Raw genomic sequence first — 16,892 nt, forward strand, 5'->3', positions numbered from 1 at the left:
TCGTTTTTTGTATAGTTCTATGCTATGATCTATAGGTACAAAAGAGTGGTACCCATGGTGCACTTGTCCACCTTTTTATCATACTTTTTACTAATTTTAGTTACTACGTTATTTAAATATGAAATGAAAGGTATTTAGTAATAATATAACCAAACAATTTTGAGAATCATTGTTTTTATTTTTTTTCCGGATCTTTTCGTTCCGGGATTTTACATTCCGGAATTTTACGTTCCGGAATATTACGGTCCGGGATTTTACATTCCGGACTTTTACGTTCCGGAATATAACGGTCCGGGATTTTACATTCCTGATTTTTACGGTCCGGGACTTTACATTCCGGATTTTTACGGTCCGCGATTTTTAATTCCGGATTTTTACTTTCCGAAATACTACGGTCCGCATATTTTACTTCCCGGATCTTTTACTTTCCGGAGTGTTACATTCCGGATTTTTACGGTCCGGGATATTACTTTCCGGTGTTTTACTTTCCGGAATCCTACGTTCCGCACATTTTACTTTCCGGATTTTTATCGTTCCGGCCTATTATTTTCCGGAAATTTACGGCCTCCCCTTCCACTTACCCACATTTTTTTATTCTTATTTTATTTTAATATAATAATTTTTATTTATACTGAAATCTATATTACGGTCCTTACAAAACATAAACTATTGGTTAAATCTTATATTCATATTATAACCTCCATGCATGACACTTAAAATAAATAAAAACAAATCGTTTCTTTCATGAAATATTGTTTTCGTAGAATAGTCTGGTTGTTGAATAGATCCTAGCCTGAATTACCTTTGCCGTGATTGCGCGTTCAATGAACGCAGAGGCGTGACAAAAAATAGTATGTGTGGCTCGTGCGGGAAGGCAATTTCAGTCTTGGGTGAAATGCGGCCCTCGCCTGTGGCTGAGATAGCTCACTTCCCAACCTTGCCACACAATATACTATTACCGTCACATATATGGGACCTATTATATTATGCCCCCTCATCATCGGCTTGTTGACCGTGATAAATAATAGGTAGGTACTGTAGTCTGTATAATAATTATAGAAAAACTGTCAATTCATAATAATATAATAATATATCTACTTTTTAATTGACAGGTACATATTAATCATAGTACTATAAAGAATATACTTATAATACTACGGTATTAAATATTAGAATAATTGTATACCTACTGTCAATCTATCTAATGTTTCTAATAATATAATATAATTTAGTAAAACAATAAATGATAACTTTACTATAGAATATAGATAAGGTACCTTACACTATTTTACATAATATCATTGCATATTATAATAATTACCTATAATGATAATAATTACAATAAATTATTGATGAGTCGTCATAATAATACTGTCTAGTGGTTATTTAACAAACGAATAATAATAATAATAATAATTACAATATGATCATGATAACAATAATTATGAAATACTAAAATATGGGTGTGTTATCGCGGTCCCATAGGCGTGGTCCACCCCGCAAGCTTTCCCATAACTACTTGTTACCTATAGATTGCGCCATTGCGACTTCATATGCATAGTAGTCTTATCTTATAATTATATAATAAAAATGAAATTGTTAAATTATTAATGGCCGATATTATTTGGAACGGGGGAGCTTACTGGTATATCTATTATCTATATTCTATTTATATTTTATCTTATGATATTCCCTATTATAAATATTTAACCCTCCAGCCTCCTAGCTATAGCATAGCAAAACACATTTTTTTTATGTGTTTTTTATATTGTATTTATATCTTATACATAGTGGGCGTTGTGATGCGTGTATGCAAGTATCAATTAAATATTACATTTGTTGCAATGCCGTAGCTAGGAGGGAGGGGGCACTGGGGGCACGAAACTTCCAAACAGCGGAAGAAAAATTCACCTAGTACCAAAAGCCCTATTTTAATTTTTAAAACATATTTAAATTCTTTAATCTCTTTGCAAGAGTTTGGAGTTTTTACGCTACCAAAAACACGACCAAAGGGGAACAAGAAGAAAATGAATATATTACGACACACAACTGCGATGTGTTTGGCTGGTAACGATGGACTGCTGCATTGGCGTCGCCCGCCTTGGGCCCGTAGTCGTTGTCCTTAGCCCATCATTTTGTTGGTGCAGACCGGGCGGACGAAAAAATCAACTCGGCGTAGTATGGTTTGTCGTGCCGGATATCACGAGGCTCCTTCGGAGGATAGTCGACAACGTCGGTATAATGTCTGGAGTACCGGCGTCTGGTCGGTAGGCCGTTGAAAAAAGAATTGAAAAGACAGCGGCGCCGGAGTCCAGCCGTTGGTCTCGACGGAGCTTTTTGTCGTCTCTCGAAGTGGGGCAGGTCAGTGTTGTCGTTTTAACATATTTTATTTACAATATTTTCGGCGGCCCTTACCGGCGGACGTGACAAAAGCGCCAACGGCAGGCGGATGGCAGACAACCGCGACTCGTCAACGACGGACACTGCGTGATGGGGGGGGGGGGGGGGGTCGGGGGACAAAGTATCACATAACTCTGTTGTAAAGTATCACATAACTCTGTTGTGGCTTCATTTGTGTACGCGCATTAACTTATTTGTAATATGGTGTGCTGATAGCTAAATTAACTGTAGACAGGTATGCTCGCGGTGCGTATTTTAATAATAATGATGCCTAAAATGCGGTGACCTTACACTCTTTTCTAAGTTATGTAGGAAATGGATTTTTGATTTGTTGTATTGTTTAATTAGTATAGTATAGTACCAAATTAATTTTCTTTTTTTTACAAAACAAAAAAATTGCTTCCTATAAAACACAGACAAAAAGCGGAGATATTTTTATAATTTTTCAAAATTATAATTGGATTTCTGGAAGTATATTTTTTTTCCGCTATTATTGATCTAAGTGCACGAAAAAACGACCAGCTTTCAACAGGCTTATAATATAGTCTTGTATTCTTGTTAGTAAATGTTATAATAATATTCGACCAAAAAATGGAATGTTTTGTTTACAACACATATTGATATAATGATATATTAATGAATACATTAACATAATATGGTTTACAATAATATTAATACATTGTTATATTAAATGTAGGAGGTACATTACAATAATAGTTGTTAACATAAAAAGAGTAGATACACTTCATGAACAAAGAAGTCATATTTAAAAATTCTAGCATTTCAAATGCTAGAAAAAAAATTAAGTGCCCCCACCACAAAAAAAAAATTCTGGTTACGGCACTGAAAATTATATACCTATCATTGATTTGGCCCATTCTGCCACAACGGGCTGCGCAAGCCTGTGATCGGTCCTTAGGTATGGGTTCGTTTTTTTAAAAATAGTACCTAACTAAATAAGTAGGTAATAACGTTTTGGTGCGCTTTTTTTGATTTTGAAAATTATTTCCAAGTGTTTATTGAAATGTTATAATCTCTAAATATTAATTAGGTATAATTAAAGGAAACTAACATATTTTAGCAACGCAATATCTTTGTATCTACGATTGTAAGACGGAAACAACTTATATGGGTGGGACGTCTTCTTAATAACAAATAACAATATTTATGAAATTTATTTACATAAAAAATACTAAGACTTACACGGTTACGCACATGTTTAGATACCATCAATACAAAATAATGTGTAATATAACAAATGACAAAGAAATAAGTCCTGATATATAGGTTAGACACTTAGATATTATTCGTATAATACGTATATTATAGGTATTACAACTCATATTACACAGGTAATACAATGTTTTGGACAAAAGGTGAGTAGTATAACTAGTATGTTATAACTTATAATACATTCTTGTTTCTTGGTCCATGGCGACCACCTGTTGAAATCTTTTATATCGTATCTTCACTGCAATGCAGGCTGTTCGACATTTTTTTAATTGTATTGGCTATCGTTCGATATTTATACCAACATGTTGTTCGATAAAATTGTAATAATGTAGGTACCTAATATTATAATAGGATATTTTTCTTTTAATTATTATTTTTAGTATGCTGCTAAATGATGTAATCTTGCATTTTCGAAAGGTTTCATGGATGATTGTCGTTTATTAATAATTATATCTATATCAAATTATCGAGACTATTGAAACGTTCGATTGGTAAGAATGCACGGGTCGCGGACTATCGATAGGTGACCCATCTCTATAAATTCGGATGCGTACGGTTCTTGCCGTCTGAACACCGATCTCAGTTGTTTGAACGTTGACCACATGTTAGCAGGCGTTGCATCACTTCCAATCGTCGTCACTCCCACCACATACGAATTGTATGCACACAGTCCGCGATCGTATATTCGTATTTCATGAAACCCACAGTCCACAATATAGACGTTTAATTCAATTTTTTTTCTCGATTAATTCGCATACTATTGCTGCTTATTGTTGGCAGGTACGATGCAACTAAAATCTGAGCACGGTTCAAGTGGATTCCATATGTAAGTCGCAGAGCATTCTCAATACTTGTAATTTACCGTTAGTAGATATTTATGTTGAATTACAATTTTTTTTTTTTTATTGTAGTAACTGGATCAATATGATAGACAACGATACGGGAGTAGTATTGTGGTATACCAATCAAAACTAGTAAGACCGTTATTAATAATTTAATCACGTACAAAAACAAATTGCCGATTAGATTTTCAACTATACATTATATACATGCTATTTATGTATTAATTATTAATAGTACTTATATATTATTATTATGTTAGCGCGCTGCCTGGTATAGAACACGAGGCCATAATGCCTAGAAAAGTACTCGATTGCAGAGCTATGACCAGAACCATAAGCTTCTCATCCGAGCATCGAATAAATCATCTTAAGTTAAAACACAAGGAGTTTTTACAGGTACCAACTAACATATTATGCATTTTTTACATTATAGACAAAATGCATTAGCTCTACAGTTTTTGTTCTATAGTATTTTTTAGTTAAAAAATAAACTTATATTAATAAATTTAGGGTTGTTGCATTGAAGAGTGGGATTCTGAATTCGGTACTGTCTTAGCCGAAACAGCTGAAACTTGGGAAACAATTTTTATGCCTAGAGAAGGAAGTACATCGTCATCTGCAAATGTTTTGAGGTAGGTATAAGTATCTAAATTCTGTTCAAGAATACAACACGCCGATTCTGCGCATCCTCCCGTGTCACCCTAAGACAGATGCGTAAAAGAACCAATTCTCATCCGTTCGCGGGGTGTTCTCTCGTTGACCAAAGTATTGGTACCGGAATCTTTCTAAATTAAATTTCTTTTTATTTCAATAACATTTATTTTTTTTATAATAACGTTAAAAATATGCATGCCGAAGTGGTAATTGGATATTAGTATATTACCTACACTTAACTAATTTGCTTGAAATTTCTTTTCAAATTTTCCAAAAATTTACTATCTTAATCCCAGTACAAACAAATTCTAAAGTTTTACTATTGGTTTTTAAAATTGATATTATTATTATTATCTACGCTAATCAACTACCGTAAATTGGGGTGAATATAACCACAGAAGTGGATAGGAACAAATAAAAAACTAAAAAAAATTTTGTTAATTATGATTATAAATTCAATTTTCAATTTTTTGTGATTTTAACAATTTTAGTGTGTCACATATGTCAATTGGATCCCTTTGATTAGTACTCGTTATTAATAAGATTTATTATATCTCCCATGTTCATGAACCAAGATAATTAAATTATCTTATTTCATGCCCATGTTTATTATATCATGCTATCTCCAATAATTACGCGTTATCCTGCATATGACAAATGTTATAATTTTTATGTTTCAAAAAAACGTTTTCAGATTCTTATATACATACTCAACGTATTTACATCATAATACATTACTTTTATAGTAGCGATCATGGTGTGAGAAGACCTTCTAAAACCGTGGTAGCGATCATAGATATTATATACAACAACTAGATAGCCTTCTCCTTCTTATCGTCGAAGTCGGTCGCCATTTATAAAGCAGGCAATATTTGCAAAAAAATATTATTACAGTATGTATATGAATAAATGTAAACATTGCCTGATTTATAAATGGCGGCCGACTTCAACATTGGTTACAACTGAACTGTAGTAGTACAAAGAAGGCTAGGTATCTAATTGTTGTATAGGTATATCTATGGTAGTGATATATTAATACAAACTGTAATTTTCAAAACAACTTAAAACGTTTTTTCCTGTACCTACTTATTGTCATCCAAAACTTGACAACTACTTTTTTAGGATGATATGGGGTGAATAGGAAAACACAGTGGCATAGCGTCATGTTTTTCAGAAGCAATTGCTTCTGGTTTTCTGGGGGGTGGTGGTGGGCCATACCCTCATAAATCCCACATACACGGTCAGTCTTTGAACTTTATTTTGGGTTTTACCCCACTCCCCCCCCCCCCTATTTGAGCATATGAGTATCGTATACATCAGTTGGAGTGGGGTGGAATAGGTCATAAATAATTTGTTCGCTTCCATATGATTAAAAGTTCGCTACGCCACTGGGAACACATTATTTTTGGGTTCTATTTTACTACAATTTCTACGAAAATTAAATTTTTTATATCTGGTACCGTCTTATTAGAATACGTTTTGAAGCCTAAAAATGAAAATCAAGGCTGATTTGCCAAAGGATTTACTATTTTATATTTTTATTATTTTATATTGTGTTTTTTATTTTATTATAACCCTTAATATTATATTGTATAATGTTCATAAGTTTTTTAAAAAATATATAAATTAAGTTCCTATTCACCATTCTTATTTTTTAAAAGGAATATCAATTGTTTTTTTTACTGTGTTCCTATTCATCTCATTACTGGGTCTATAAGAACACGATTTTGAAAAAATATATAAAACTAATTATTGAACTTAAATTTTATAATTGGTTCTAAATATGTTCATTTGTGGGTGGGTTTTCTTAAACAGTTTTCAGAATATGGATATTATAAAAATTGAGTGCACAATCTTAAAAAAAAAACCGTTCCTATTCACCCTATTTTACGGTATTAGGTACTTAGTACTTAGGCTACTATTTTATTTAAAAACATTTTAAATCTTTCACAAATCACAATATATTAATATGCCTAAATATAGTATAATATTGTTTTACACACCATGGGGGACGGGGTGCAGTGCACTGCAGTGTCTTATAAGAATATTATTTTTTTTTTTCCAGTGGTAATTTGTTGATAGAAACAAATTTCTATGATGGCGATAAATTGATAACAACATCAAACATCTTAATCTTTTATGAATAAACATCATGGTATTCAACTCAAGTGCAGATTGACATCTTCACTTAGTGTGTATACATTATTGGGAACAAGCGATTTGTTTTTATGACATTGAAATTTTAATTTTAAACCTATTTATTTTTCGTACAAACTTAAAAGTGCCAAGTTCTGATGTTCAATTATTATGAATAATAATTTAATATTAAAATATTCATAGAAATATTAATCTATTATATTATTGATAACAATTATTTTATTTTAAATTGTACAATTCTTGCTATAGAAATAAATAATTTATCAAAGACATATTATATTACACACAACATCAGATGTAATTTTGGCGGCTGACAAAAGTCGGGATGAGACATTGTTAAACATTAAGAATATACAGATGAATGACTCAGTAGGGTTGACAGACAGGTATTGTCTGACTGCCGTCTATCTAAAACTAATCACCGCCAACTGCCAAGGTTACATCTTATGTTGAATAATAGAAAATTCATAATATAGAGATCAACATATTGTCACTCAGTGTTCAAAGGGCCTCTCAAAAATGCTCGTTTACAATTTTTTGCCAGCCTTTGTGTAGTAGGAAAAGCTTAATAGTTTAATGCTAATAATAATTACAAACTATGAATCACAATGGCTTAATATGCTGCCATGGGTTTTTAAATAATAAAAAAAAATGAATTACAATACCTATGTATATTGAAGTATAATAAATAATAGTATATAAAATAATATTAATAATTATAGTTATAATTATTTCTATTGTATCACAACTATTTGTAAATTTTTAAAAATAATTGTAAATAATCTACTGTTTAGATGCAAAAAAAAAAAATACTGTATTTACAAACAAAGATTATATTTTCAGCTATTTTACATTTTACATTTTAAACCATATTTACATACAACATACATGTATACAAATTAAATAAACAGAAGTAAATTGTTAAATATTGTACATTTAAATTTTTATAAAAGCAATCCGTTTAAGAAATTTGATGAGTTGGCTATATTGTTGATTCATTTTTACCGGAATTTTTAATATTTTTTTTCTACAGCCATTATCATTTACAGTCGTTAATGGTAATGGCCTTAGAAAAAGATTCCAGTGTTATGGTTAACCGTTCCTGGTTTCATTAAAAGTCAAATTACATGGCACTTGTGTGAAGAAGACAATAAATATTAAATACGATTTCTGAATTTTATTTTTTTGGTACTTTATCTTTACTTTTACTATCACTCACATGAATTATACAAAAATAACTAAACAAAGTAAATAAGTTACTCATATAAAAAACATACTAGTAGGGGTCTCGGAGGCGGTGGTACCCTAGTCGCCTGGGCAAGGCCGATACAGTTGCCACAAAATTTAAAAACAATATAAGAAAACATCAAAGTATTCGCAATATTTTTTAAAGAGTCAACCAATTTTTATAAACACGAACTGTGATTATATTACATTGTAATGGGAATAACTGTAATAACCATAACTATAACTTATAAGTACAACTATAACTATCACATACATTGAGGTAGAAGATAAACAAAAAACAAAAGATAGTTGATATTAAATGTAAAAAAAAAGTTATTATAAGATAAAAAAAAATTATTTTATTATTATAGAAAATAGATGAAAACAATTACAATTGCAATTACAAAAAAAACAATACTGTTGCCACTTTTATCTATCAGACACATCAAACATTAAAATACGGCCCTAAATACTCGCCCCGGACCCTGCACCTTCACCAAAGTTGGATAGGCCCCACTTTTATAGATACAATAAAAAAAAAAAAGTTGATGAGCAAGAAAAATTGTCGTTTACATTTTATACATTCAAGTGTTGTAATTTTAACTACCTACCTACCTACTTATATTAGTTGACGTCAAATGAATGTATTGAATTTTAAATGAGCTAGGTAATGATTAAAATTCAATTTTTCAAGGCTGAAAATTATAAAAAAAAAAGATCTTCAAAACCATTGGTCCCAAGAAAAAGCGACCAATTTAGCTATAATATCTATAGAAAAAGAAATTTCTAACCAACTAATATAATATAATGATATTATTGACACATAAAAATAGGATGGTTAATTTTGAATACATTTTTATATTGTATTAGGTACATTACTACATTTATTGTTCTTGTTAATTTATCAATATTATTATATTAAGTTTAATTATATGACGTGTTGTGTAATTAATTTATTGACTTATTTATATTGTTTTAAGTCCGAGCCACAAGGCACAAATTACTATATTTTTAAGTCTATTTGCGCTCTTGCCCCTTTTTACCTATGTATTATATATGCAACTGACGATAACGACATTTTGGCGCCAAAATTGTACTCTGCTTTGAGCCCTGCAAATGGTCAGGACGGCCTTACACAAGGACCAATGAATATGCAATGAATATATATATCTAGATGCATATCCATAAAAGTATGGACATCATTGATCAGCATCTCTTTGGAGTGTCATCATTAAACCTGAAACAAAATATAACATATTTGAAATTTGAAATATTAGACACCTCATTAAATACTCGTAAAAACTGTCCCCGTGCATGTATAATCATTTAGCAACAATCACAGGTATAATACCTAAGAAAGTCTTAAAGTCTTTAACAGTCTAATTAAGCAATCATTATTTTACATGACTAAATAACTATATTACCTATAGAATCATTGAAGTAAAGAATCAGTAGTAGCCAGTAAGTAGGTTCCAAATGTTCATAGTATGCTTTATTCAAACGGTCAATTCAAGCTCTTGGTTGCTCATGTGTATATGTGTGCTCATCTCCAAAAGTTTCCATGTAGAACAGCAGAAGATATTCCGAACCAAGTATAGAGGTAACTTGATATGACGCTAACTGCTAACTTCGTTAGTTGTCCATTACAAGTTGATAGCCTCACGGAAAATCCTGTCATCATCGTGATTCGTCGGCACCGTTTCCGGAGCAATGGATTAAAAATGTGCTGTTTTCAGATTTAAACATTTATGTCAATAGGAATCCAAAATTTCGAACGAGAAACGTCAAACAGCTACAAAGTGGTGTAAACTATAAAACAGAAGTTTGGCGGTGTGTGCAAAATTATATGATATGATATCCTTATCATGATGCAAGACATGTTTTCATAGAGTATGTTCTATACATATTTTACTTCATTATCATATACTAATGAAGTGTAGTTCTCGAGTACATCACATACAACCTATACTGTAGTATTCTGTGGGTACACCACATACTACTGCCTGCACTGTATTTTTTCCGTGGGTATACCAGTGTGGTGTGATCATGAACAGAGACAAAGAAGGAGGCAGTATGTCATATTTAAACTATTGTAATACTAAAAAAGAACCTTATCGCTCACAACATTTTATTCCAAGGAAAATGTATAAGATATAATATAAGATATAATTGTATTAACTCAATAAAGTCCTTTTTTTATGTTATAAAAAATGTTTTTATTAACTAACATTATTTAATGAAAATTGGCTTTATTTTTTTATTTAATTTAAAACTCAAAATTAAAGTTCAAGAGCTTCTGAAATTTTTTTGTGGATATAATTTAAAAAGATTAAAAAATGTTAATAATCAAGCCATGAAGAAGACTAAACTAATTTCTAATAGTAATAAGATTTAGATAATGCATAAATAATGTCAATAATAGAAAATAGAAATAATATTATAGAAATGGTGATTTAAAATTACTTATCTAATAATTGCTTAAGCAATGCATTTTTTTCGGATTCAGATTGAAACTAAATGTCTAAAAAATCTCATTAAAGTCAGCCATATACTAGCTATTTTTTTCTAGATGATCACTAACTACTAATTTTTTCGCTAATGGTTCATCAGGTGACATTGCCGGCATTATGTCTATGCTTGTCTCAGTAGCTGTTGCATACAATGCGGAGTCAATGTGGCGTTCTACTGGCTTAACACCACAGGATATAGTGGCTAATTGGAGTATAGCTTGGATCTTTTGAAAAAATAGACTCCATCTCATCAAAATATTCCCATGAATCCCGACCACGACCAGTTTTGGAGATTTTTTTCCATTATATTTTTAAAAGTTGTAGTGTGTGTCCTCTATTTGCGCTGACACATTTCACCTAAATGAGTAAACAATTATTAATTTCTATGGGATAATTATATATATTTTGTTAAAAATATAATAATGTACCTGTTACAGAAAATCCAAATATTTTTAGTTTAGCACTTATGTCGTTCCATACTTGAATTTTTGTACGTTTACCATTGTCAAATTCTACATAGGTACTCATCAAGCATTTAATTGACAAAATACTCCATACAAATTTTGAATTATCTTTTTCATCAGAATCATCTAAAAAAAAGAACAAATTTTTATTAGAAGTTTCAAGTTTTAATATATCATGAGGCAGAAAGAAGCTTATAATCAGTCTCTGCAATTCAGTTTTCTTTTACCATTAATATTATGTAACAATTACATAAGTTACAATGACAAATTAAAATAATTTATTTAATTTCTTATAGTTGCTTAAAATTTGTTTTCTAAGGGGGAGTTGAAATTCATTACTATTTATCTTAAATTGAGGTAGTTGACAAATAAATAATCAATTATGATAACTTACTTTTATTTGCATTCAACATCAAAGGAATTCAAGTTCTTTCCTTTTTGACCGGCTATTAAATTTAACAAAGGAAAGAATTTAAGGGAAAGGAATACATGCTAGAGAGTGCAATGGATAATAGGTAATAAATTAAAGAAGGAATGCTTTCAAAAAACAAACAGTATAACATGTATGTATAAAGGCTATCTTGTCGTATGCGCTCTACCCCAGATTGCGGTCTACCTGCGACTACGGGACACTTGTTATATACGCTCTACTATGTAATTTATATCTTTATTATCGTGGTAGTAAAGATTAGGACTCTCTTTTCCTGCATCATATAATTTTTTATTGTATATTTAGTTGTTGATCCTCTAGAAAATGGAGCGAGAAACTATGGCAAAGAGCTTGATGCCTTGATGGACCATGGGTATTCGACTTGTGTGACAATATCGAAGGAAGGTATTTTGTTGTTCAAAAAAGGGACAAAACGACAGCACTAAATTATACAAATAGAGGTTATTGTTGGGTCTACAATACATTCTGATAGCTGGTCAGGGTATAATGGACTCACAGGTACAATCACTACGTCGTTTTACGTTAATTTTGTACATCCAATATGAAAGGCACATACCCAAAGGATTAAAAGTTTATGGCGGCCTCTCAGGCTAAAAATTGTGAAAAATATGTGTGGTACAACTCCAAATTTGCTTCATTGCTCCATATAATGATATTATATAACTCCATATCTTCATTAAAACCACTTTTACGTCATTCCACTTGTAAGGAGAATATAATATTGTCTAAAATCTAAATATAATTGTTGAATAGCAAAACACGGTAGAGCGCATACGACAAGATAGCCTGTATAAAATATGTCCTGAGTCATAAATGACTATTCAACGCACAGTTTAAACTTTAATAGCTAGAGACTAGAAATTCGCATGGTACATATCATTGTATAAGAAAGACAATTATGAGCGGAGACGGTTAGTCAGTCTGGATTTATAAATTGTTATTATTTATTTTACCCTGTAAGTTGAACTAATATTATAATATTATAATTTTTTATTCGTTGCTATGGTGATAAACAAAGCGTTAAAATTAAAACTCCATTTTTAGTGGTTTTTTCTTGTGGTATTAAATAACTATTGAGGTAATCGAAAAATGACCCATCGTGATACATCAACATTTTCAGAAAATAAAAATTTAAATAAGTCAATTAAAAGTTACAGAGTAAAATGTATTATTGCAAACATAAAATGTGCAGAAAGGTACTTATTAGGTATCACAGAAGGTATTTGTTGAGAATTTAAAATATTTTTTTCAAAATGTATTAGCAAGTACTTCAATGTTTATCCATACATCGTTTACAAGAGACTTTAAAAACTTAATACTTGTGTACTATGTACGGTAAATATATTACACTTTAAACCGATAGGTTATTAGCCTTATAGGTAGAACGAGCACTAAATGAGAACCTTATTTTTTAACTTACCTGCGGTTAAGACGTCACAAAGAACTTGAGGTGGACAGTTCGGGTCATCGTTATATATGGCTTGCTGTTGGTTTAATATAAATTTTACAAATTGCTGGGCCATTTTGCCTATAGGGTATAGTAATAGTGGCCGTCAATATAAGTACAAAAAATATTTTTCTTTCGTAGAACTATATTACTATCAACAAAGTTATTATCTTATCAGCGACAGGCCGTCGACGATTCTGCTCGACGGTTTAGCGACGGCCATGATACACAAAACCCGTCAAGGTAAGCAGCCTGTTGCTGGTTAGGCAACGCCATATACGTGATTGGTACCATATTGGCCGTGGATTGGCCGTTTAGGCAACGCACCTCAAGATTGTTAATCATAAGTTTATCTTAGTTCACAGGTGTGATATCAGTGTACACTAAATTGTAGTCAGGTAGACGATTACCGCGATTACTGTCACGGCGGCACGTGATTATGATTTAAATAAAACGTATAAATATTTCATCTAATATCCATTATTCGTATGCATGGGCAATGTGTGCGTCCAACTATAGATTTCTTATCCAACATTTCTTATGGAACAGTTCGGTTAGAAAACCGCGACACATTTTGTCCCCCCCGAAACCGTATTGGTAAATGGGTTACCTACCATCAAATATATTATAGGTCCTTATCATTGGTTCGACAATCAAAGGAACGATTTCTCGTACAGACAACCACTACGATTTTGTAGTGTTCATTGTGTTCCATTGCGTCGCAGCATTTTAACATTGACTGTCCGGTATTGATATCTATTGTATTTGGTGCGTCCAAAAAAAAGATATTATAATGTATCGGCATCGGAAAAAAAGAATATAATTCACGTAGACAAAGATACACGTTAATATTATATAATGACCCATTTGTAATCTAATGTACAGTAGAGCGACATCCAGTTATCCGCTTTTTTTTAATTGTTAAACTATCAAAAATAATTAAAATGTGTAATATAATAAATTGTATGTAAAAATAAAATTAAGTGGAATATATTTAAAAATTAATTCTGCAGTCGCCAAAAAGTTTTACTAATTTAATACCTATAGGTAGGTTATACATTACTAAATTATATTGTAAACAATATTGTTTAACCTTTAATTTATAGTGGATTTTCTGAAAATGTCTACACTGTTTTAAGTTGAGAATAATTCAATAATTCTTAATTAATATTGAATACTTTTCTTATATATTTATAAAGTGCTGCAATTTTGTTTTGAGTATCTACCTAATATTTTTAAAAATCTATTGAATATTACATTTTTGTAGGTTCAATTGAAAATAATTAGTCTATTTGTGCATAATGATTGTATGAGACAAAGTCTTTGAGAGGAGTAATTATAACTTGACTATTTGTTAGTAGTGTGTTTTTTAGATTTTTAAAAAAATGTGTTCAATCACTTTGCTTAAGTAGTGTCACTATACATCTTCCCACACGACAGACAGATTGTTAAAAGCCTACACCAAATTAACTTGCTGTTTTTCATTTTTTCATATTCATTTATTTTTAAAATTATTTTTACTACAATAATGCAACTTTGAAAGTGCAATAAATTAATTTTAGGATTTCTAGCCTGTATTTGATATGCAAATTAAGAGTTTGAATAAAAAATGAAATATAGTACAAAGACATAGGTTATAGTATTAGATGTATATATAGATATTATAAATATTTAGATGTTAGGTGTCTCGTTTTACCTATCCATAGTAGGTATTAAATAAGTTTAAAAACATTTTCACTTAATATACTGCTTAAAATTTATTTTTAACAATATTATTGGCTTATGACCTTCGCATATAGTTGTTATGGGTTAAATATTTTTTTTCATAATACCTATGCAATTTAAAAAAAATACTAAGTTACAAAAGTACAAAATATATCGCTATTTTAAATTTTTCTGGTCTGTTGATGAAAAAAAAAAATATATAATCTTAAATAATCTTTTTAACGCTATATTACATATATAATATGGTAGGTACCTACATTGATATCCTAATGGGACAATGACCTAATATGGAAAATTCTATAATATTATTACCTATTCATAATAGCATAATATTATATTATATTATCCCATTTTTAGCGGTTTTTTTGTAGTTTGTCGGTGGTTTTTTCCCGTAGCATTTAATAATTATTGAGAAAATCGAAAAATGACCTTTCTAAAATACCATCCAATTCTAAAAGATAAGATACTATATGTTGAAATCAAAGCACTCTTTCTGGTATAAATTTTGTAAACAGGAAAAAAAATGAACGCTGTAATTATTAATAATCCATGTTAAAAAAAAATATGAAAATAAACTCAGAACAAATAATTTTAAAATACGCCACATAACACACGAGTGGGATTTATAATTTTTGACTCATATTTAAAAATGAGTTAAATGTAGATATATTTCTAAAACAACATTATTCATAATTTTATATACTATTTTAAATTTTCTTTTCAAAATTAAAGATTTATAGCTCATATATTTGATGGTATTAAGTAATTAAAAGCATATTAAATTGAACATAAAATAATTTAAAATAACTTGAACTTATTATTACATTTACAAAATTGTATATATTTTTAAATAAAAACCATTTTTATTCATTTAACCATAAATGGTATTATTTAATATAAAAAATTTTTTAAGATAAATAATAATAAAGAAAAAAATCTGTACTTGAATATAATAATAATGATTAAAAAATAATAATAATAATAATTGTTATTAAAATAATAGTTTATAATAATATTTAAATAATATAGTATGATAAAAATAGTAATTAAATTAACTTAACAATTGTACGAAAAAATAAAAAACAAATCTTCACTTGAATATAATAATAATGATTAAAAAATTATAATAATAATAATTGTTATTAAAATAATAGTTTATAATAATATTTAAATAATATAGTATGATAAAAATAGTAATTAAATTAACTTAACAATTGTACGAAAAAATAAAAAACAAATCTTCACTTGAATATAATAATAATGATTAAAAAATTATAATAATAATTTTTATTAAAATAATAGTTCATAATAATATTTAAATAATAAGGCATGATAAAAATAGTAATTAAATTAACTTAACAATTGTACGAAAAAAAAAATCATAAAAAAAGACAACGTTGTATTTTTCAACCCTTTATCATCATATTTTGTATATTTCTATAGAAAATATTTGTAATGCACTTTAAAATTAAAGTAAATAGGTACAACGAGTTTAAACTTTTAAATAAGACAAAAAAAACTAACAATTTAAAATATAATAATAATAAAAAAAATCAGTAGATACTTAGAACATAATTATGATTTGAAAATGATTATACTTATGAATACTAATTAAATTAACTTAACAATAGTACAAAAAAATAAAAAATAATAGGAAAGTAACATTAAAATTACAAAAAAGACAGACATGTTCAACATTGTATTTTTTAAGCCCTTTATTGCAGCATCTTTTTTGTATACTTCTATTGAAAATTTCAATATTTCTAATGCATTTTAAAATTA

General features: G+C 29.6%; 1 protein-coding gene and 1 pseudogene across 1 annotated transcript; one reads left to right on the forward strand and one right to left on the reverse strand.

Annotated features, from left to right (window-relative positions):
• The first annotated feature begins 4,354 nt into the window (after positions 1 to 4,354).
• On the forward strand, positions 4,355 to 7,276 carry LOC132933901 (retinal rod rhodopsin-sensitive cGMP 3',5'-cyclic phosphodiesterase subunit delta-like). The gene is made up of 5 exons (XM_061000177.1): positions 4,355 to 4,459; positions 4,545 to 4,607; positions 4,736 to 4,871; positions 4,986 to 5,107; positions 7,195 to 7,276. Exons 1-5 carry the CDS (start codon positions 4,419 to 4,421, stop codon positions 7,274 to 7,276), a joined length of 444 nt encoding a protein of 147 aa, XP_060856160.1. The 5' UTR covers positions 4,355 to 4,418.
• A 3,563-nt stretch (positions 7,277 to 10,839) lies between these two features.
• On the reverse strand, positions 10,840 to 13,503 carry LOC132940823 (uncharacterized; annotated as a pseudogene).
• Positions 13,504 to 16,892: the final 3,389 nt, after the last annotated feature.

The sequence above is a fragment of the Metopolophium dirhodum genome, chromosome 1 (assembly GCF_019925205.1).
Source record: "Metopolophium dirhodum isolate CAU chromosome 1, ASM1992520v1, whole genome shotgun sequence".
Classification (NCBI taxonomy): domain Eukaryota; kingdom Metazoa; phylum Arthropoda; class Insecta; order Hemiptera; family Aphididae; genus Metopolophium; species Metopolophium dirhodum.

What these genes read in the sequence shown, in the direction of transcription:
- LOC132933901 (XM_061000177.1), top strand. Translation starts at nt 4,419, where the DNA reads ATGCAACTAAAATCTGAGCACGGTTCAAGTGGATTCCATAT. An exon ending in AACACAAGGAGTTTTTACAG is followed by an intron (nt 4,872 to 4,985) that starts GTACCAACTAAC and finishes TAATAAATTTAG; the next exon opens with GGTTGTTGCATTGAAGAGTG. An exon ending in TCATCTGCAAATGTTTTGAG is followed by an intron (nt 5,108 to 7,194) that starts GTAGGTATAAGT and finishes TTTTTTTTCCAG; the next exon opens with TGGTAATTTGTTGATAGAAA.